This window comes from Columba livia, chromosome 20 (genome assembly GCF_036013475.1).
Source record: "Columba livia isolate bColLiv1 breed racing homer chromosome 20, bColLiv1.pat.W.v2, whole genome shotgun sequence".
In the NCBI taxonomy this organism is placed as follows: Eukaryota; Metazoa; Chordata; class Aves; order Columbiformes; family Columbidae; genus Columba; species Columba livia.
The window spans coordinates 4668313-4689339 of record NC_088621.1 but is presented as its reverse complement, the minus strand read 5'-3'; the positions used below and the strand labels follow the sequence as shown (position 1 = coordinate 4689339).

Genomic DNA, 21027 nt, shown 5'->3' with positions numbered 1-21027 from the left:
CACACGCAGGTTTCTGTTCAGCAGTCGCAACGTCCTGCCCTGAAGCGGATTGATTTCTATAACGTTAGAAGCAATTCCAGCAAGAGTCCTGAATACTCAATATCAGGCGCTGCACAAATGTCAAATCCAATCTGCTATGACACGGAATAAAGAGGGAACCCTGATGTACCATGGCCTTGAGGCATGCAAAATTAATTTACAGGTAAAGAGACTTTGAGACACTCGTGCAGCTTCCTCATCTTTTGCAGGGCAGCAGCTCCACGACACATCTCATGGTTGTAAGAGTTACAAGTCAGCAACCAGCAAGAGAAAAAAAGGCATTTAGGAAGCAACTCAGCAAAAGCAACGAGCTTTTGATTTTTTTCCTTTATCACTGCAGAGAGCAGGTGAGATGAGACACATAAGCAAGAAAACAGTGCGCTTTAATAACGTAAAAATCAAGCAGTAGTAACTCGACTGGCTCCAGAACAAGTATCTGACCTATAAATAAATTCAGCATTATTTAATAACAAATTTACCAGCAGAAGTTTTAATTTAAGGAAAATGGGTCGAATAGAATATTTATGTGCATGTTATTTCCTTTCCAACCAAAACTGTATCTAAGTTTGGTTTCTATGAATTAGTAATACGCAACATTCTTGAAAAATATATTACCATTAAAGAGATTAAAAACTGATTCAGTAAGCCCTGACAAAGCAGGGATCTTCAGGGGCCCTCACTGAACTGGATGGAAAGAGGTTGGTAGAGACCCACTGCCAATGCTTTTCATCAACAAACTGAAAGGAAATTCTGCTGTCAAACTGCCTGTAACACAACGGCAAAAGGAGCAGTAACGATGGCTGCAGCCACAAGGTTATTATAATCGCTTCAAAATCTGTGATTTTCCAGCATCAAATGTCATGTTGTGCCTCTGGGATTATGTCAAATTAAATCTGCAGGAGACTGTGCCCAAAGTAGCTTCTCCAGAGAGGCTCTAGGGACTACAGTGGTTAAATTCCAATGAGAAGTCCAGTAAAAAGGGTTAATGCATCCCTTAGACATACAAGCAGAGCACTGGACAGCACATTTACGTCTATATACGGCAGCGGCGAGGCTGACGCTGAAATACTGCACCCAGTTCTAGTGCCCTTATTTCAAAAAGGATGCTGAAAAATTGTCAAGGATCAAAAATAAAACAGCCATAAAAGTGATTAGAAGGCTAGAAATGATGTCTTACAGTGAAAAACTTAAAACAGCTCAATCTGTTTAGTGTATCAAAAAAGACTGGGAGGCGATTCGATTGCAGGGTGTGAAGCGCCTCCGTGGTACTTAAGGGCTCTTTACACAGAATAGCAAAGCACAAGAACAAACTGGAAACGTTCACTCTGGAAACAAGGTGTAAGCGTTTCAGCACCAGCGCAATTATCACTGGAATGAACTCCCCAGGAAAAGGGTGGATTCTCAAGGCTGGATGTCTTTCTGGAAGTTCAGCTTTAGCCAAACACAAGTTATTTGGCTTCATACAGGAGTAGCAGGGTGAAATTTAAGGACCTGCGATATACAGGAGATCAGACTAGATGATCTAATGGTCCCTGCTGGCTATAAACTCTATGAATCTACGCAAACATGCCAGAGAGTCCTCAGCTGAGATATCACGTTAACTTTCAACACAAAACTTTGTACAAATTGGCTCTGGTGCTGCAGGTCATTTAGGATACAAGCTCAGCTCTTCCAGGCTGCAGCTGGTTAAGCACAGAACAGGAGATGACCCAGGCAGAACCGTTCTCTGGACAGCAGGTAAGCAGGAGGCCACATGCTGAAGCAGCCACAATCAGCAAAAAAAGCCAGCTTAAACACATACCGCTTGCCAGGAGACAGCAGCCCCTTCCTGTGACAGAAAAATGACACTGAGCAACGTGTGATGAGCTCTGGTCACAAGAGATCTCCTGTTAATGTAGCTCAGGGTGTTGTCAGCCTTCTTCACTACTCCGGAGTACATTATTGGTGAGGTTGAAGCACAAAGGAGAGAGATAATATGAGAAATTAAGAAAGGTGAAGACTGAAGAGTTCTAACCCTGAAAGGCTTGGGATGGAGTTAGGCCAGCAGAGAAGACATTTGGACAACAGGCTGAGCAAAGGCAGAGCTTTCCAGAAGGATGACAGCATTATCGCACACAACCTTCGCTCTCCCGGCTGGGCTAACGGCAGCCGCTCCCACACAGCCCGTGCCCAAAGCTCCTACAACCTGGAGGTAATTCTGCACCTTGTTGCATCCCTGGAGCAGTTCTGGAGTCTTCTGGGCAGCACAACCCAGGGTGTGAAGGCATATCCCTCTCCACTGTGAATCACGCAGCAAAGAAATCTGCTGGGGAGGAAGAGTAGAGCCAAGGACAGAGGAAATGACACAGATTCCAGCAGGTTCCACTCCCTGATCCTCCGGAAGGAAGTTTCTTTCCTAATACCCACCTCCACAGGGGATGCGAAGCCCGTCTGGAAATGGCTCATTCAATATCGAAGAGAAACAAACATTCCCCGTGGCAGAATTAAGAGGTTTGGCTGCAGAATATGAGGTGCCCATCCCAAAAAAAAAGCGTACAGCAGACAGCAGAAAACGTTGGCCTGGGCCAACTTCGGACAAAGATCAAGGTTAGACTAACAAAAGACAAATCACCACTCTGGGAAATTTCCCAACCCTGCCATTAGGCATTGTACTTCCTTTACCCGTATTGCCAATTCTGGCAATATTCTCATCCAAAGTGCAAACTCTCCCTGCCAACATCACCCCGCAGCACCAAACCCGCCACCACGAGCAAGGCCCGATGTGCAGCAGCAGGAGGGGGTTTGGTTACACACAAATCCCCGGCTGATCAGCACCAGCAGGAGAGGAAATGAGGAAAGGGTGACTGACAGGGAAAGGCGGTTTCTGGATGATTGTACTTGGGTTCAGAGTATGAGAAGCTTGTTGAAACTTGAAGTGTCGCCCCCTGACCGCAGCCTCTCTGAGCAGTGGGATACAGCAGAGCCCCCCACACAGGCACAAGCCACTCATGTCCTTGTACTGCTCCCACCTCTGATCCACCTCGATACTTCTACACACGTTAATTAGCACCAGATGCCTGTTACCGGAAGGAGAACATGTCAGTGTCTCTTCCATTCAAGTAATATTAGTTCCTGCCTTGTTCTTTACACTTAAATAAAACCACCAACATGGTCTAAAAAGAAAAGGAAAAAAGAAATATCATCACCAACTTCTGGAAACTCTTACCCATAGCTCAGCCTTCACTTTCTGGGTAGTGACAAAAGGTCAAGCTGCGCTGGAAAGCAACATGTGGGCTCTACAAGATATGCGTGCACAGGCTAAATCGGTAAAACCGAGCTCTGAGAGCTTCAGCGGAGCAGCACTGAGCAACCATGGCAGATCATGAGCCCAGGCAAGGGGCAACAGCATTGCTTGTAGGATCACTAATGCAGGAACTGCAGCTGAGATTATTTTTTTAGCAGCATTTAAAGTAAAAAAACCCAGCATTTATTAAAAAAGTGCAGGGAGGGTGCATGACTGGCAGGCAAAAAAAATAAGCCAGTGCTAAGTTGCATGGCTGAATGTCACGTCTCAAACCCAGAGAGGCTAGGAGTGTGGTTTTAGTGTTTAACCAGTTTCAACTGCAGCCTGGCACTCTTTTACTTCCTCTGCAGAGAAGCCTTCTCACTGCTAGGGGAAAGAAACTAAACCTTACCACGTGAAACGAAACGGCTAGAGTAAAAATAAAGCCCCAAGGTGGTTTAGTGACCGAGGTCATATTAGGAGGCAGAGGGGCTGCAGGCTGAGGAAAGCACTGAGAAACACTCACGCTGCCAACCGAGAAAGAGATTACAGAAAACGAGGCAGGGCAGAGAATGAACGCGAGTCCAGCAGTGAAGAGGCTGAGAAACCTCTTTCGCACGGCATCAGCCACCCCGTGCTCAAAACAGTTTGTAAACCGTTTCCTAAACACAAAGGGAAAAAACCCCAGACCTAGTCCTGACCTCCACAAATGAGTAACCAAACCTGATGGGTTCTTGCGAGCTCACGGGGTGAGGAAAGGAGGCAGGACAGAGGGAACTGCAGGTTTCTCCCTCTCAGGTCCTGCTTTGGGCACACAAATTCAGGATGCAACATCTCTTGCTGCTTTTCCAGGTGGGTGGTGGATAAAGGATGGAAGTAAGGAGAGACAGCTGATTGCTGGTGCCATTCCCACCCCCAAGAGCTTCTCTGCCTGTTTTGTGCTGCACGGAGGCTCAGCAGAGGCTCGCAGCGCTGCAGAGGTGTGAACCGAATACGGCATCAGGCTGTAGGGGAAGCTCTGCCTTCCCGTGACAGCCAGGACAGACGGAAATACAACAGACCACAGATGGGGTCACTCATGTCACGTACAAGGGAGCACCTACACGTAGCAAGAGACAAACCTCCCAACTTAACACAAGGCGCAGATGGCAGCCTGACCCAAGGCCTCTCTGTAAGACCTTGTGTATATCCTGCTACCAGCTCGTGCGCTGAGATGACCAGAAGGAACATTCCCTTGTGTGTCCCCTTCCTTTGGGGACACACCTATGCCACTGCTCTGGTGCAGCTCAGATGTTTAACAGGTGTGAGAAATGGTTTCAGTAGAAATAACTGCTGGGCATCTCCAGGAGCTGCTGGTCTGGTGGTTTCCATCCCCTCCATTCTTTGCATAGACACAGTGTTGGGTAAAAAACCCCTGAAAGCAGGCAAGAGCCAGCACTGGCTTTTGGGGCATCGTGTGCAGCCCACAGGTTCACCCTTTTGGGGGGACATTTCCAGCAGCAGGGGGAACGCAGGCGCACCTGCACTTCCATGCTGCCCGTCTAAACCAGAGACACAGCCCCAGCCGCCTGGATTTACCTTCCAGATCAGAGGCTCCTAAAAAAGGACCATTCTGAGCACTTTGCCCACCTGACACTATGGAGGTAGCAAATGGGGGATTATTCAGGAGTCTGCTCAGAAAAGGTCAGTCTTTCACTATCCTGAGGAAGAGCACCCAGCCACGCTGGCAGCGCCGAGAAACGCTCCAAAGCCCAGCAGACTCAGGACAGACACTCCAGAAACAACGAGTTCCCCAAGCAGCTTCTTATCCATGCACCTATATGGAGGAACAACCACCATTATAGCAATACATCGTTTCCACTGTTGCCTGTCACTTATTTCTTGTCACATGTAATGGAAAAAGAATAACAAGGTGAGAAGAGAGCTGAGTGTGAAGAGAGCCGCTCGCAGTAAAAACAGGGCTGCCTCTGTGGTGTATTTGCACGAGCCAAGCTGGGCCACGCTTGCAGGCGCCCGCCTCGCACCACAACAGCCTTTTAACAAACCAGAAGCTCGTAGGGACCACGGGTGGTGACATCAAGGCGACCCCAGCTCTGAACACAGGTCACCAGCACTCCCGCGTGTGACCGGTCCCAGCAAAGGACGGGCTGATGGAGCAAAGTGGCCGAGAAACCCCCAGCCTGAGAAACGACAAGGTTCCTGCAGCCGACACGCAGGGCTGAGACAAGAGATCTCGACTCCAGCCTTAGCTTTTCTAAGAGCTTTTTGGGTGGCCCTATCAAACTTTAGATGGCTCTACAAGACTGACCTCTCACGAAGACGCTAGACTTAATTCTCTAATGACGCTGAAGTATTCAGACATCTGGAGAGAAGAATTATTCAATTACTGGTGTGGCTGTTGTGCCAAGGGAAAAGCTCTCTCCCCTCATCTTAGCTGCAGTGATGGAGTAATCTTCATTAGTGCACACACTCTGCGTGATAACACAAGGAAATATCCACTGCAGAGCGCAGGCAGTGGGCAACAGCAACTGTGGGAACCTTAACTCAGCGTTTCCTGACAGGGGTGATTAAAATCTCAAACTCAGTGTAATATTAACACTTTCTCAAGAGGCTGACAGCACGTTTGCCCTGTTTACTTTACCAATTCACCATCTGCGCAGTAAGCTGCATACAGTACTATCAGATTTAAGATCAATAGGGACCCACGGCAAGTGAAACCAGTGGCAGAGAAGACATGGCGGAGACTCAGCTCTTCAGCTCATTTTGCCCTGTCCAGCTGTTTTTAAATAAGCAACACAAGCTCATTGGTTCAGCCTCCTTTTTTGCATTTCTGATTGGAATCCCACACAAAGTGACCCAACATTGCCAGGTCATCAGGGCACTGGCTCTGCCTGGACTCTCCTGCCATTGCACACCCAGAAACACACAAAGAAACCACAGAGAACAGCCATTCACAGAATGAAACCCCAAAAGACTACAGGCATAACGGACAAAACCTGATGCATGAAACAGGCAGGCTACAACCCAAACACTCCTTCAGCTCGCTTTGAAACTGTCCCACACGTTCAACGCCAGCAGCGCCAAATCCAGATAGGGAAGAATGGGCCAAAAGGAGGAACGTGCCCCTCAGTGCGGGCAGATGGTCCGTTCTTCCAGCTCCATCTTCCTAGAAAACATGATGTAGCAAACTGTGAAAGCAGCAGCTATGCCAAGCCTTTACCTAGCCACAGAGTGCCAGGGCAAAGCGTCAGCACTGCGTGTCACCTCCCCTCGTCACAGCAACGGCCGCAGCGCGAGCTGGCCTTCTGCAGACCTGCCATCATGCTTTACTAACTGCATCCAGTTGGCTCCTACCCCTGAAATAAAGTAATGATGTGTCTTCTTACAGAAGGAAAAATGAAGTCAGCACCGAGAGGAGATGTGTAAGCATGTGCTGAGCAGACGCGCTGCTCGCTGACAGGGACAGCGTGCGCATCAGCAGCTCCTGGGAGAGGAATTGTTCAGCATCTCCCTGCCACGTGTGCCACGTCACAGGGCTGGCACCTGACTGTCTGCACAATCATGCAAGCACTCACTGCGGACAGAAAACATCCCAAACCAATTTATTGTCACCAATGAACAGCATCTCCACAGTAAAAACACCTTTGGCTTGGGCTGGCTTTGAAGAAAGAGCCTCTCTCCTACACCTCTGCCCTGCACGTGTCCAGCACAGTCAGGGTTTACACTCGTGGTGGTGTTGCATCTGCTTCTGAAAGCTGAACACTTTGCCATTCTACCCTGCAAAATTGCATTCTGTGGCCCAGAAATAGCTGCCGTAAAGACCGATACCCAAGGAGCTACCTGCAGAGCAGAGCTGTCAGTACAAACAAAAGAACACGGCTCATCTCAGTCTTTTCAAGGGCTAAAGCTGTCAAGGAAGGGACCAAGGAGGCAGCGACACAGTCTAGACTCATTTCCCCCAAATGACACGTATGCGCTGGCACACGTCCCCTGGGAGAAGAGCTGTTCCCGTCCGCCCGGCTGCAGGACATGGGGCAGAGGAGCTGCCAGGACCAGGGCTGCTGCCGGTCCCTGGCGTGGGCAGGGACCTTGCGAGGCCAAACAGTGCCACACCGTGGCAACGCACAGGCTGCTGCGCTCCTTTCCGTAGGAGAAACCACCCAGAGACGTGAGTCAGAGGGTGAGAGGCTGTAGCTTCAAGCAGCGAGGAGTCCAGAGCTTCCCGAAGAGCTGCTTTTATCCAGCCCAGAGCTTCACAGCACAGGAGCTTTGGCAGAGACACAGGCTTAAGGTTTTCTTGTCACCTGGTTATTTTCAGTGCAGACCGGTTTGCTGAGATGGCCATGTTACGGTCCCATCAGCAATTGTGCCAACACGAGGAGAGTGCGTCACCACAGCAGTGCCCGAACCTGCACCCTCAGCCCCCCCTTTTGCCATTAAATTTCTGATTGTCTGGCCTCTCCATGATCAGAAAGCCTGTGCTTTCAACGAGCCAACATTTCAAACAGATGAAGAAATCAAGACTAATGGTAGTAATCAGACACACAATCTGTACAGGCATTGGCAGCGACCTGCACTTCAGAGAGCACAGCCCCCCAGTGAACAGACCAAGGGCCAGCTCTAGCAAACAGCATTGCACTATAATAAACAACGAGACATCACCGACCCTCACTTTGCTAAGCCGTTACACCGTCTCACATGGGAGCACTGCCAAAGAGAAACCCCTAGTGCCTCAAAAACACTCACAGCATCTTATGTCAAACCATCTTCATCAATGATTTATGGAGAGGCTAAAGCTTGGCACGCTCCTTTCAATGATGCTGAGGAAGCAAAGGTCTCCAGAAGAGAAGCTGAGGAGAGGGAAAACAACCAAGGGCAGTAACGTCTTAAAAATGCTGCAGCTGTGTGCCAGAGCTTATCTTTCAAAGCTCCAAGACTTCACCCCAGTTCCACCCAGCTGAAGTCACACACAAGTTCTAAAAGTGCAATCGTGTCCGAGCAGCTCCGAGCCCCGCAGTGTGCAGAGAAGGCCTTCCCAGCTCTGCTAAACTCACATCCTTAACAGCCATTTTAGGACAGGCAGCCCAGAGCTCCCTGGCAAGTTCTCCTGCAAGCCGCATGTGCCAAAGCAGCACAAGGATTCCTAGAGGATGAGCTCCCGACCACCACTGCCTGCGCCTGCATTCCTCTGCCTGACAAACAGAGTTCACGGGCTCCTCTCGCAAGGTACACAGCTCCAACAGTCTTGGGAGACGCTGTCTTTTTTTTTTAATTTTAAATCTTTGCAAAAAAAAAAAAAAGCAACAATCTGGCCTCTCAGCAGAACAGGTAATACAAATATAACACCTATAATGGAAATTGAACCCACAGTTTTCACATATCCAGTGCAAACCTCCAATCATCTGGCACTGAGACAAGTGATCCACTTCCAGAACATGCCTCCAAGCTTACAGGGTCACTGTTAACCTTGGTCTGCAGCATCTGACCTCATTTCCCACCAGCAACCTCACCCAAGTTAGAGCCCTCAGCAGAGGCATTTTACAGCTTCTTCTGCTTGTGCCTCTCCTCTTTCAGATCAGCCACGCCAGCACACGTTGCCAAGAAATGGATGGTAACAACATGCCTTAAACATGAGAGGCACGAGGTCACCAGCTCCGCAGCCTGACCCAGGCACAGCTCCCATAGGGGAAGCCAAAATACTGGAAAATTTAGCAACAGGAAAGCAAAACAGATCCAGTGTCATTCCGCTGCATTCCAAACACATGACACCAAAGCCAACTGCCGCCTCCTGCAGTACTCACGTCGCTGGGGCTGAGGTTCCCAAGACCGTTGTCCTGTTCGGAATCCCTGCCGGACTCGTGGCCCTGGGAGGAGCGGGGGTGTGAAGGATGGATCCAGATCTCCAGCCGTGTGGCATCATCTCCAACTTGTCGCAATGTGGGTTTCTTGCCCTTCCCCCAGCGGCTGGGGCTCAGATCCAGCACCTGATGTTTTCTCTGCTCCATCTGCTCAGCCTGGGGAAACAGGACAGATTCAGATCACCCAGGGATCAGAGTTCAGGAAAAGTATATAAGTTCAATCACATAGAGAAATCAGCCCTTCCCCTTGCTTCAGAACCACAGTAACTCACTGACAGGTCCAGAATTTAGTTTCTGATGCTATAGGACAGTGCAGGTGAGAGGTTTTCAACTCCAGCTGCCCCAGGACAGGAGCAGCTGTGTCCAGTTCTAGCAGCATGTGGCAGCCAACGTGCCGCATCTTTGATTTGGGGTGACCCTCTGGGGCACAAAGGGACTTCAGCCTCTCTTGCCCACCCCTGTGGGGCACCTACAGGATAACGCAATGATCATGCTACACGCCTAGGCCATGCTGCAAACCACAGCAACCTACAGCCCTCTCTGAGCTTGGCTGTTTTACAGTTTTTGAACCAGAAACGAGAGATTCAGCTGCCCAAACAACCCCAAAAGGAGTCTCAGAAGAGGCAGAAAGGACACCATCATTCTAAAGACTGTGTCTCTCATCCAACTCTCAACACAGAATTTATTATAAGTAGGTAAGCGGTGACTCCAAGTCCAAAAGCCCTGTCACCCTCCTCTCTGGATTCTCCCACAGCTCTCCAGTATGGAAGAACCAGCACAGGCAGCTGCTCCAAGACTCACCTTGCGTTTCGTCTCTTCGAACAGACTCATGAGGCTCTCCTTGGCCGTGAGGATGGGGTTGCTGGCAGCCAGACTGCGCATGTAATAGTAGACGGCATCCAGCTTTCTCCTCTGCAAAAAACACAACCAGACTCAGAGCTGCCACTCATTCTGGGGCATTCAGAGCCAAGCTCCCACATACTTCACCTTCCTGTCCCTCAAATATACATGTCGTCTCCATCTACACCACCTGGGACAGACAGACAGGCTGACGAACAGTATGAAAAGCAGGACCTTGAACTCTCCATCCACATCCACCTACAACCATTAGCACAAAGCACAAGCCCTGTGCCAGGGTTAGGGAGAGTAGGTGATGCTGCAGCCTGCAGACTCACCTGCTTCAGCCCCAAAGCTGCTAGAAAAACCATCAACCCAGTGGCTCACACAAAACAGTCTCTTAGCAGACAACACGATAAAGGAAAACAGCTTAAATACTGAATTCCTGATGGCTCAGGAAATAACTCTTTTCAACATCACCATGAATATGGCAACGACTCCACAGGAGTTTCACAAAGAACAGAGGTCCCAGCCTGACACCTCCATTATCTGCTGTCACATCTTCCTTGAAGTAAGGTTTACTGCACGGCTGGAGCAGCCAGCAAAACTCAAACCTAAGAAAGTCACATGTGGATGTCACTTAGACCGGTGCCCATAGGTTCAGCGAAGACACGGCAAACAGGAACAGCATCCTCTTTACAGCATGGTCTTGAGCACAGAAATCTCACGCACAACTTGAAACACAACCCACTTTTAAAACATCTGCACTCTCAGCAGCCCACTGAACAGTCCCCAAAATGCCAATAGCCTGAGGGAGTACTGTGTACCTAACAAAGCTGCCTGGAGCCACAGCAGCTGTGATTCACACAGCACATCCTGCCATAAGTCTTTTATTTTTTTTAAAAAAAACCCCAAACATCTGGGAGTACTGCCCTAAACAATGCCTTTCTCCACCAGATGGAATCTCACAGCCATCCCAGAGGCTCTCCTTGCGCTTGCGACATCCTTGCCTGATGAGCATCTTACCGTGTAGATGGCCAGAAGCGCCAGCTGGTTGTACGGGCGGCCGTTTTTGGGAGCAATTTGCTGAGCCTTCAGGTACCAGCTGAAGAAGAGAAGAACAAGAGAGAAAGAGTTACTGAAAGGACACCAGGCTGCCTTCCTTGCTGTTAAAGGTGAAAATTCCCCCTGCACCACAACGCTGGCAGTCCTGCAGGGGACTGGCCCTTTGCACAAGTGCCCTCTGCCTGCAAGAGCCTGCACAGACAGCGAGGCTGCACCAGCCTGGGGAGGCACAGCATGAGAGGGGGGCACATACAGCTGCAGAAATAAACATCCTTGGCTTGGCCTGAAGATGAGTGTTTAGTCAGATCCAGCCAGCGCTGTGCCCCCTGCAGCCTCGGGTACAGAGAACAGGCTCTTCAGGAAACATTTCTCCCTCAGTCACCTTTTTAGCTCCAAGGCAGCTGGGGCCAAACTTCTTGCTTAGCTCATTCTAGGCACATGGTTTAGTGCTAGAGTTAGGTTATGGTTGGACTCAACGATCCTGAGGGCCTCTTCCAACTGAAATGACTCTATTATTCTATTTCCAACTTTTTCAAGATACTTAATCATCGCAAAAGCAGAGGCATCCATCCAGTGGCAGTCCATTCATCCCTCCATTCTCCTATTTTCCCTCCACTGTATTATCAGCTCTCTGGCTTTCATCATGCCACACAGATCCATCAACACTGTTCAGGTACATCATGAACCTGCTATGTTTCCACCAGTCCCCTCAAGATATCACCATACTCCTCGATGCCCACAGACCCCAAAAGGGGCAGCTTTCCCTGCCTTGCTCTCCTGAACTCTCCAGATTTCAGGGCTCCATTCCCCACAGTGGGCTCACTTGTCCCCCTTCATCAGTCTTCGCTCCAGAAAAAAAAAAAAAAAAATCAGAAAAACAAGAGTGACAAGAAACAAATGCAGTAACTCCTGATGCAGTTGGAACATATGGACACATGGGAACCTTTCCTAGCTGGAAAGCTACCAGAAAATGTGAGCCATTCTGCCAGCCTCAACAGCACAAACCCTCCCAGCACGGGACAGCTTCCACACTAGCTGGCTACAGGGCGACTGGATCTGCTGGTTTGCTCCCTCGGACAGCAGAACAGGCCAGGATACATCCTTCAGCTTCACAGGAGAGATTTCTTTGGCTAGGGGCAAGTTTAAGTGTGAAATGAGATGCATCCCTTGTAGACAGAAGAAGAGCTGTGCTCAGCTCCCCAGTCAATAACAATACCTGCGGGCCTTTCCGTAGTTTGCGGTGTCATTGGCTTGTTCTCTGTATCGGCAAATGTCCCCTTGGCAAATCATACACCTCTGAGCACTGATCAGTGCGTACTTCACCTGCAAAGAAGCATTCACAGCACATTGTGTGGGACCTGTGCGGCCCCGGCTGTCACCCTGGGAGCACCCAGGGACTGCCGAGGGCTACAAGGAGGTCACCAACACACCAAAGGTCTCACAAAAGGGCAGCAGAATGACATGACAAGGCTCCATGGCACTGGTTCAGCATTTGCAGGGGCAAGCCAATCCCCTAAACACCTCCTCCTGTAAAATGACATCCCATCTCTCTCCAGAAGAGAGATTTTCAGGCCATGACCAATTTGAAGACAGATGTTAGACAAATCCAGCTCTCTGGGAATGGAGCTGGACTAAAATATCCATTCCCAGCTGTCGCTTGCACCTGCACTCACAGCTCAGGGCAATACGCTGTCAAGTGCCACAGAGGCAGTGCAACTATGAGCTTTCCTCATTCATTATTCCAGATTCCACAGACAGAAATAAGAGATGTTCAGTACCTAAAGCAAAGCCAGGGCACCTTGGGACGCTTCTTTCCCTTAATTAGCCCTGGTCACAGAGCTGGTACAAAAAAAGTTCTTCTTTGCAAAAGAAGCTGAGAAATGTTAAAGTACCAGAGTTGGTTCAACAAGTTCTCTAACAGCTAAGAAAGATTCCCTGCAAACATAGTGACATGTGTTCCGAGTACAGCTGCCTGCCTCTTGGCAAGGGCAGCACGCTGAGTTCAGCATACTGTATACGATTAACAGGAGGAGAAGTCTCTAGGAGGAAGCCAACCTACCATTTTCCTCAGAGGTTTGGTGCGGATGACCATGCCGTCCATGTAGTCCTCTAGCTTGAACTGGTATGACACTTGCAGCTTCTGGAGCAGCCCATCAAAAAAAGAAGTGCCCTGCAATACAAACACGTACTCAGGTGTTACACTCTTTCTGATGGCAAGCACAAAATCACCGTACCATCCCTGCCACCTGCAAGAAAGAAGGTCCCTCTCCATGAGGTTTGTGCTGTTTCTCTTCAGAAAACAACGAGGAGGTCGGGGGATCTCCAACCTCACAGCTTTTTTAAAGATTGAGCCAACAAAATCAAGACCAACCCTGATTGAGGAGTCCTGCTTTGAGCAGGAGGTTGCACTAAAACTCTCCAGCAGTCCCTTCCCACCAACCTGTTTCTACAAAACACATCCTTTCGGATCACAGACTCTCAGATCCGTCAACCTGCTTTCTACTAAGAGTAAACCGAGCTGCACAGTTTAACGGAATGACTTAAGCAAATTGGATAAAGATGTCACAAACCTCCAGGAACGCTTCTGTTTATTTCCACTTCAGGGTATTCATTTCATTTTAGCTTAAGTCAATTTCAAATTAAGGTAAAACACACCAAAACAAGCCTGGTTTAAATTATAACAGATGTCCACCTGGATCTACACTTCCCACAATAAATCATAATCTGTCTGAGCATTTTCCTTGCACGAGCATGGCCCAAGGTGCAGAGATATGAGAAAGATCAAGAAGTGTGTCCAGCAACACCAACCCATTCTAAACACCAACCAATTCTACCCAAAGGTTTAGTGGAGTTTAGGGATGTTTCTCTCTTCTTACCTCATCTAGAAGCTGGAGCAGTTTGTTCCGAATTTCTTGGGCATTTTCTCCTTGAGGATCCTTGAGAAGCTGCCGGAATTTCTCAATCACCTGGTAAAACGCATTCTTCCACAGCAGTTGGTCCACGTTCTGGGTATCGGAGAATTCAATATCCATCAGGATGCACCGTTCGTACAGCTGCAGCATCTCCAACCTACAGTGAAACACAATCCACAGTCAGCACAACAACTGCCCAGCCTGACCCTGAGCTGCCAGGGATATGTCCCAAGTCACCAGCTGCTCTTTGCCCAACAAGCATGAGATGCCAGCGGTTCAGCCAGCTCGTACACTGGGGCAAATTGATGCTTTCACATGTGTCCATCTGACCAGCAGTACTTGCTTCAAGCAGACATATCCCATCCTGTGGTCCATAGCACAAGTCCCCAAAACACAGCACAAGCCCTGAAATGAGCTCACCTGCTGAATTTGCTGCCAGTCAGCTCTGAAAATAAGTCTCCAGGGAAGCCCCAGAGACAAGAAAGTCACAAGTAAACATGAAAGATGCCACGCAGAAACACGCTGCTGCCATGTTAAAATAACTGCCCTCCAGTACACCACTGTCACTTCCCTCTCGCTGGCTGAGGTCACCAGGCCACTTCCATGGGACTGCCGCATGTCACAGAGTGTCAGGAGAAAAACTACCCGGCACCTCAAAGGTGCCGTTGCAGTTACACAGCATCAGGAACCTACGCAACACTTCAGAACAAGCTAACAGTCGCCGCCCCTGAAGCCCGCAATGCAAATCAGAGAGCAGAGAAGCGAGGGCAGAAAATGAAGCAGAAGTACCCCAGTAAATACTGAAAGCGTGTGAGAGCACTGGAACCAAGAGAGACCAGCTCCAGTAAGAGCAAAGAGAACCCAGGAGCTGCAGCAGGTGCTCGTCCTGCTCCCTCACGTCCCTGTGACGCAGGCACAGAATTCCACAACCACAAGCCGTGGCTTGGCTCCCAGCTCAGATAAACGATATCCTTGCCTGCAGTTTCCTTCCGATACCCACACACCACTGGCACACGACAGTCCCAGCACATCAAAAGCCAACGAGCCACTGCCCCATCTCCGGACCTCTGAGACACAGAATTATAGAATCATTTTGGTTGGAAGAGACCCCCAAGATCATTGAGTCCAACCATTAACCCAACATTGACACTACCCCATGTCCCTGAGAACCTCATCTCCATGTCTGTTCAATCCCTCCAGAGATGGTGACTCCACCACTGCCCTGGGCAGCCTGTTCCAATGCCCGACAGCCCTTTTGGGAAGAAATTGTTCCCAAGATCCAACCTCAACCTCCTCAGGTGCTACTTGAGGCCGTTTCCTCTCATCCTATCACTTGTTACTCAGGAAAAGAGCCCAACCCCCTCCCTGCTCCAAGCTCCTTTTAGGCAGTTCAGAGATCAGAAGGTTTCCCCTCAGCTCCTGTTCTCCAGCTGCCATCACACTTGTGCTCCAGCCCCTTCCCCAGCTCCGTTCCCTTCTCTCAACTCGCTCCAGCACCTCAAGGGCTTCCTTATTGTACACCAGTATCTCCAGCCTACCAGATGCCAAAGCAGCCTGATTTTCAGGATAATCATTTTGATAGTTCACCCTGGAAACTGCTCAGACCCTCCCCTCTACAGCACAGCCACAAACCTGAGCTGAGCCATCTTCTCCAGCCCCTCCGGGCTGATGCGGTCTCTGGAAAGCAGATTGCTGAGCTGCTGCTCCTGATTCCCAGCCTCACGGAGGAGTTTGCTGAGCTCCTGCTGTTGCATGTTCCGCATCTGCTGCTCCATCTCAGGACTCAGAGGAGCTGGGGGCAGGGGGCCGCACAGGTACTGCCCTGCCTGGCCGGGGTACCCAGGGAAATAGGCTCCTGGATACACACCGTTGCTTGGACCCATAGGATATGGCAGGGAGTACCCGCCGTAAGGATACTGGGGGCCCTGACCGGCAGCCCGAGGGTAATAGTAGGGGTTGTCAGAGTTTTGGAATTTATAGTAGGATGCCTGGGCCTGGCGGGCTTCCCCCCAGGAGGTGGGGCTCACTTCATCGTCCGTGTCTAGGAAGTGAAGCTGAGCAGTTTGGCTCTTCAGGGCAGGTTTTTGGTCCGGGTTGTTCGGGTCCCACAGCCTGCGAGCAGTGCCGCCTCGGCCCCGGCTTCGGGGGCCTTTACTGCCAGCACCGCCCAGCAGGAGCCTGGGCCCGGGGTGACCGGGTTCGGGGGAGCCGGCAGTGCTGGCAGAGAGGTCCGTGTTGGCAGGAAGGAACAGAATCCCACGGCCCCTCCCTTGGGGCTCTCTGCTCTGGCTCCTCTCCTCACAAGTCTCTGAGTCATTGCCACCAACAAACGCCTTCAGGGGCTTTTTTTTATCTGTATCTGCCAAGCTGACATCCCTGTTCATAGTCTTGCTGTCAAACGTGACTCGAAAGGGTCCCTTGACTTCCCTGCCGTTGCTGTTCCACTCGTTCTCGCTCCTAGAAGCTCGACTCTGCTCTGAACGCTTCTTCTTGTCTAAATTCCTGCTGGAGACATATGCTTCAGCCTCATTGGTTCTGTCATCATCCAAGGAGTCAGTGGAGGATGCAGAGAGCTGCTTCCTAGGACGGATTCTTTCCCTGGCGCGCTCCTGTCGCCTCTCCATCCCATCCACGAGCGAGGCTCCATCTACACTGTTGTTGCTTCCAGCTGAGCTTGTGCTGCAGGTGCGGTACCGGCTCCGGCGCTTGTCGGAGCGGGAGTAGCGTTTGGTGGAGCCTAGTTTCCCCTGTGTCACCTCATCGCTGGTTCTCCTCATCCTGTCGCTTCGCTCTGTTCGTCTTCCCTTTTCTCCCCTGGAGGTTCTGACTCCTTCCCTGGCCTGGCTGCCCTCTCTATCCTCCTTACTTGATTTGGTTTTCCTGTTGTTGTCTTTTCTGGTACCTTTCTCAGTCTCCTCATCTCTCTCAATTTTCAGCTGCTCCATTTTACCAGTGACCTCCTCAGCTGCTGACCACAGGGACAGTTCTTTAGCAGCTGAGTGCAAGCGTTTTCCAGGCTGGTAGATCTGCTGGTCCGGCTTCTTGGTTCTCCTGGTGGTCTTGGGACACCACTCATCCGCAGCAGGCTGCTTGGAGGAGTTCTCTGGGCTCTGAAGACCGCCTTTAGTCTCTGTCTCTTCATTTTCCTGCGAAGGACCATTCTGCTTGGGGCCATCACCTTTGCCAAAATCCTCCATGACTGGAGCCCGTCCTCCCAAAGAGCCCTTGTCACTGGCGCTCTCCTCAGCCCTGCTCCACTCCTTCTCCGAGGCCTCATGCTTTGGCGGCACAAGTTTGCTCCTCAGGCGGGAGAGGCCAGGCTTGTAAATCTCCAGGTCTGGGCGCCTGTTGTCCTTGCGATGCCTCGGCTCCTTCACTTCCTTCACGTTTTCTGAGGAAAAATATAAAGAATAAAGTTATTCTCACCGCAAACCTGCTAAGGACAAAAAGCCACGGCAAATATTAAAGGAAAAACATTAAATAACAGCAAAGAGCCTAATGCCCCCAGGGCAGGTCCAAGAGAACAGACCTGAAATCCTCTGTCGAGGTTTACAGGAAATCACAGAGCAAGAGTAGGAAATGAGAAAGTACAATACTGCTGACCAAATTCTCAGCCTGATTCACTTACATCCCACAACAGTTTTGCTCAAAGGGACAGCAACCTGAGAAAGCTACAGATAAAGCACAACGCAAGACTTTAACGTGCACATGCAAGAACCAGGCGTAAAGTTTTAGCTTTACAGGTTTCAGCAGCAGCTGCAGGAGCCTTTCTGCTGCCTTCCCAAGTAGCAAGTGATAGGATAAGAGGAAACAGCCTTAAGTTGCACCAGGGGAGGTTTAGACTGGATATCAGGAAAAAATTATTCCTGGAAAAGGTTGTCAGGCATTGGAACAGGCTGTCCAGGGCAGCAGTGGAGTCATCATCCTTAGAGATGTTTAAAAGGCATTTAGATGAGGTTCTTACGGACACGATTTAGTGCTAGATTTCGGTTAGGTTATAATTGGTCTCGATGATCCTGAGAGTCTCTTCCAGCCAAAATGATTCTACGTACAAAAACTCACCAGCAAGCAGAGCCCAAAGCCGGAGCCCAACGCATCGCCAAACGCCTCAGCCCCGCCGGGCCGTTACACGCTGCGTTTCCTCAACTCTTCCCTCCCGCCGGTAACCGGCACCGGCCCCGCTCCGCACACTCGGAGCCGCCGCTCCCGGGGCCAGACCCGGCGCCGCAGGAGCTCCCGAGGGGCCGGGACCGACCCGCCCTGGGGCAGCCCGCTGCCTCCCAGCGGCCCCGCTCTCTGCGCGCCCGCGTTGGTGTTCCCTCACCGAGCGACAACCGTGTCCGGGGCGACGCGGGCCCGGCGGGGGACGGCCCCCACCCCAGCCACCCCGGGCAGGTGCCGCTGCAGAGAAGAGGGGAGACCCAAGCAGAGGCTCCCAGCTCCCACCACCGATCCTCCGGCCCCCGCCGCCCCCTCACCTCGCCCGCCGGCAGCCGCGGCGCGGGCCTCCGCCGCCACCATGTCCCGCAGCTCGGCGGCCGAGACGCGGACGCGCTCCAGCCCGTCCGCCATCTTCCCTCCGCCAGAGGCGGGGCCGGCAGGCGGACGGCGGCCGCGCAGGGCCAAAAACACCGCGGCGCGCATGCGCGTTGCCCCCCGCACAGGGCCGAACACATGGCGGGGCTGGGTCTGGCCGATGTGCGGGCGGCGGAGCGGAGGCTGCGGGACCGCCTGCACCGCACCCCGGTGCTCACCTGTCGCGGCATGGACCGCCTGGCCGGCCGGAGGCTGCTCTTTAAGTGCGAGCTGTTCCAAAGGACAGGCTCCTTCAAGGTGCGTGGGGGCGGTTCCAGCCCTCGGCCCGGTGCTCAGCCCCCGGCCAGCCCCGGGGCGCAGATCTCTTCTTGCGCTGCAGAAACCTGCTTTCCGCTGGCACCCACCAGCTTTCGAAGCTCCTGCCACCCTACACGGGGACCCCAGCGCTTCCCCGGGCACTGGGTGGGCTGGAAGGCCGGGGATTCCCCGCCCGCAGCGGCACTGAGGGGGCTGCGCTCTCCTTGCAGATCCGCGGCGCCCTGAACGCGGTCAGGAGCCTGGTTGAGGACACTGAGAGCGCTGGACGGGACCTGCCCCGAGCTGTCGTGACACACAGCAGCGGGAATCACGGCCAGGCGCTCGCCTGCGCTGCCCAGGCAGAAGGTAACGCGTCCCCCCAGCTCCAAGCCCGGCGAGCAGCCGGGCACAGGGCTGGCAGAGTGGTTCCCTGGGTAGAGGCAGCACCAGGAGCCCCGTTCTGCCACCCCTGGGGATGAGCAGGGGTGTCCCTCTCCTGAACACGGGCTGGCACAGGCAAGGTACAACCCACTCCTGCAGCTTTCTGGCTGTTGGATTTGTCTCCTCTTCCATCACGCAGGGATTCCTGCCTACGTTGTGGTGCCCCACACAGCCCCATGCTGTAAGCAAGATGCCATCCGCTCCTACGGTGCCACCCTGGTGCCCTGCGAGCCCAGTGACGCAGTAAGGGACTAAGAAAGTGGCCAGGGACACGGCCCAACCAGACTGGAGGGGTGACACCACCTGCACTCTTTCCCTTAGTCCAGAGCAGAGACAGCAGCTTGTGTCATCCAGAGGACAGGAGGAGTCCTGGTGCACCCCAACCAGGACCCAGTGGTGATTGCGGGACAGGGCACTATCGCCCTGGAGGTGCTGGAGCAGGTGAGGGAAACGCACAACCCAGGGCTCTGCACAGCAAAAAGGGGGGACAGGAGGTGCCAGGAGCACTCATGCTTCCCTTCTGCACAGGCACCCGAGGTAAACGCGGTGGTGGTTCCCGTGGGAGGCGGAGGAATGATTGCAGGAATGGCAGTTGCCATCAAGGTAGGTGACAGCTGCGTCTCCCCAGGGGAAGAGCAGGGCTCCCAGGACAACTGAGGAACCCTGCTGTGGAAATCTCGGGGTGCCCAGGGTCTGCACGGCAGCAGCGTGGCACACTCAGCCCCTGCACACACACGAGGTAGTTGCAACCACGCGGCTCCTCCCGCTCTCTGCAGGCTCTGAGACCAGATGTGAAAGTGTTTGCTGCCGAGCCGCGCAACGCGGACGACTGTTACCAGTCCAAGGTAAGGGGGGAGCTGACCCCCAACCTTCACCTGCCCGATACCATCGCAGATGCCGTTAAAACCAGCATCGGACCAAACACGTGGCCCATCATCCGGGATTTGGTCGATGACGTCCTGACAGTCTCAGAGGAAGAAATCAAGGTAAATGTTCCCAGCTCGCTTCTCACGGTAGCTGCCAGCAGGCAGCTGCCTCCATCCCTGCCCTGCCCCTTCCCTCTCACCCCTCCACCCTCCCAGAGCAGCACAAGCCCCTGCACCCCACTGCAGCTGCACAACACCCCGTCTCCAGCTGGAAGGGGTTGGCAGAAGTTCCACTCTCCCTTCCCAGAGCGCTGCAGGGAGACGTGCACAGGCCGTGCCCTCCGCAGCCCCAGAACAGCCTGCGCTGGCTGCTGGGGTGACAGCTGCTGCTCTGTCCCGACAGCGAGCCACGCGGCTGGTGTGGGAAAGGATGAAGCTGCTGATCGAGCCAACCGCGGGTGTGGGAGTGGCGGCTGTGCTCTCAGAGCAGTTCCAGGCAGTCCCCAGGGACGTGGAGAATGTTTGCATCGTGCTGTGCGGGGGAAACGTGGACCTGAGCTCCCTGACCTGGCTCACAGACCTCCCTGGGAAAGCGGAATGAGAACAGAGCGATGTCTAAAGCAACGGAAACCTCGCTCTGGGTTTGCACAGTCTGGTCTGTGCGCTACTATAAAAACAGATGAACAACCCCAAGCCTTCAAAAGTTTTTGTAGAGGGATAAGGGAAGCTGGCATTGGTCTCTACAGCACGTGCTTCCAAAACAGAGTCACTACTGAGAGACCTGGAAACAAAGCACTGCTTGTTTTCCTCTCCCCAGCTGCTACTTCACTTTTCTTTCTCAGCATCAACAATAAATCCCAGCAAACTCATCCTCAAAACAGCAAAATCCCCGCACCCACCACTATGGCAGGGCA

General features: G+C 52.1%; 2 protein-coding genes across 8 annotated transcripts in view; one reads left to right on the top strand and one right to left on the bottom strand.

The window, feature by feature from the left end:
* SMG6 (SMG6 nonsense mediated mRNA decay factor) overlaps window positions 1-18593 on the bottom strand; it is a 108135-nt gene extending 89542 nt beyond the window's left edge. For 2 of the 3 annotated variants that reach the window (XM_065036952.1, XM_065036953.1), the window contains exons 1-8: window positions 18452-18592; window positions 15606-17364; window positions 13938-14130; window positions 13121-13231; window positions 12278-12384; window positions 11023-11101; window positions 9961-10071; window positions 9103-9315 (exon numbers count right to left, since the gene is read on the bottom strand). In XM_065036952.1, the coding sequence (XP_064893024.1) occupies window positions 9103-9315; window positions 9961-10071; window positions 11023-11101; window positions 12278-12384; window positions 13121-13231; window positions 13938-14130; window positions 15606-17364; window positions 18452-18545 (2667 nt within the window). In that variant the 5' untranslated portion in view covers window positions 18546-18592. Of the gene's footprint in view, window positions 1-9102; window positions 9316-9960; window positions 10072-11022; window positions 11102-12277; window positions 12385-13120; window positions 13232-13937; window positions 14131-15605; window positions 17365-18451 lie in introns of all 3 variants that reach the window. The other variant, XM_065036954.1, reaches the window with a different exon arrangement.
* Window positions 18594-18612: 19 nt separating this feature from the next.
* Window positions 18613-20801, top strand: SRR (serine racemase). Of its 5 annotated transcripts, none has more exons than XM_065036993.1 (7): window positions 18613-18806; window positions 19037-19172; window positions 19387-19490; window positions 19569-19688; window positions 19776-19850; window positions 20024-20233; window positions 20517-20801. In XM_065036993.1, exons 1-7 carry the CDS (start codon window positions 18648-18650, stop codon window positions 20712-20714), a joined length of 1002 nt encoding a protein of 333 aa, XP_064893065.1. In that variant the 5' UTR covers window positions 18613-18647; the 3' UTR covers window positions 20715-20801. The 5 variants fall into 5 exon arrangements, with proteins under 5 accessions (XP_064893065.1, XP_064893063.1, XP_064893066.1 ...); XM_065036991.1 differs by having other exon boundaries at window positions 20421-20801; XM_065036994.1 differs by lacking the exon at window positions 19387-19490 and having other exon boundaries at window positions 20142-20233; window positions 20421-20801.
* The last annotated feature ends 226 nt before the right edge of the window (window positions 20802-21027 follow it).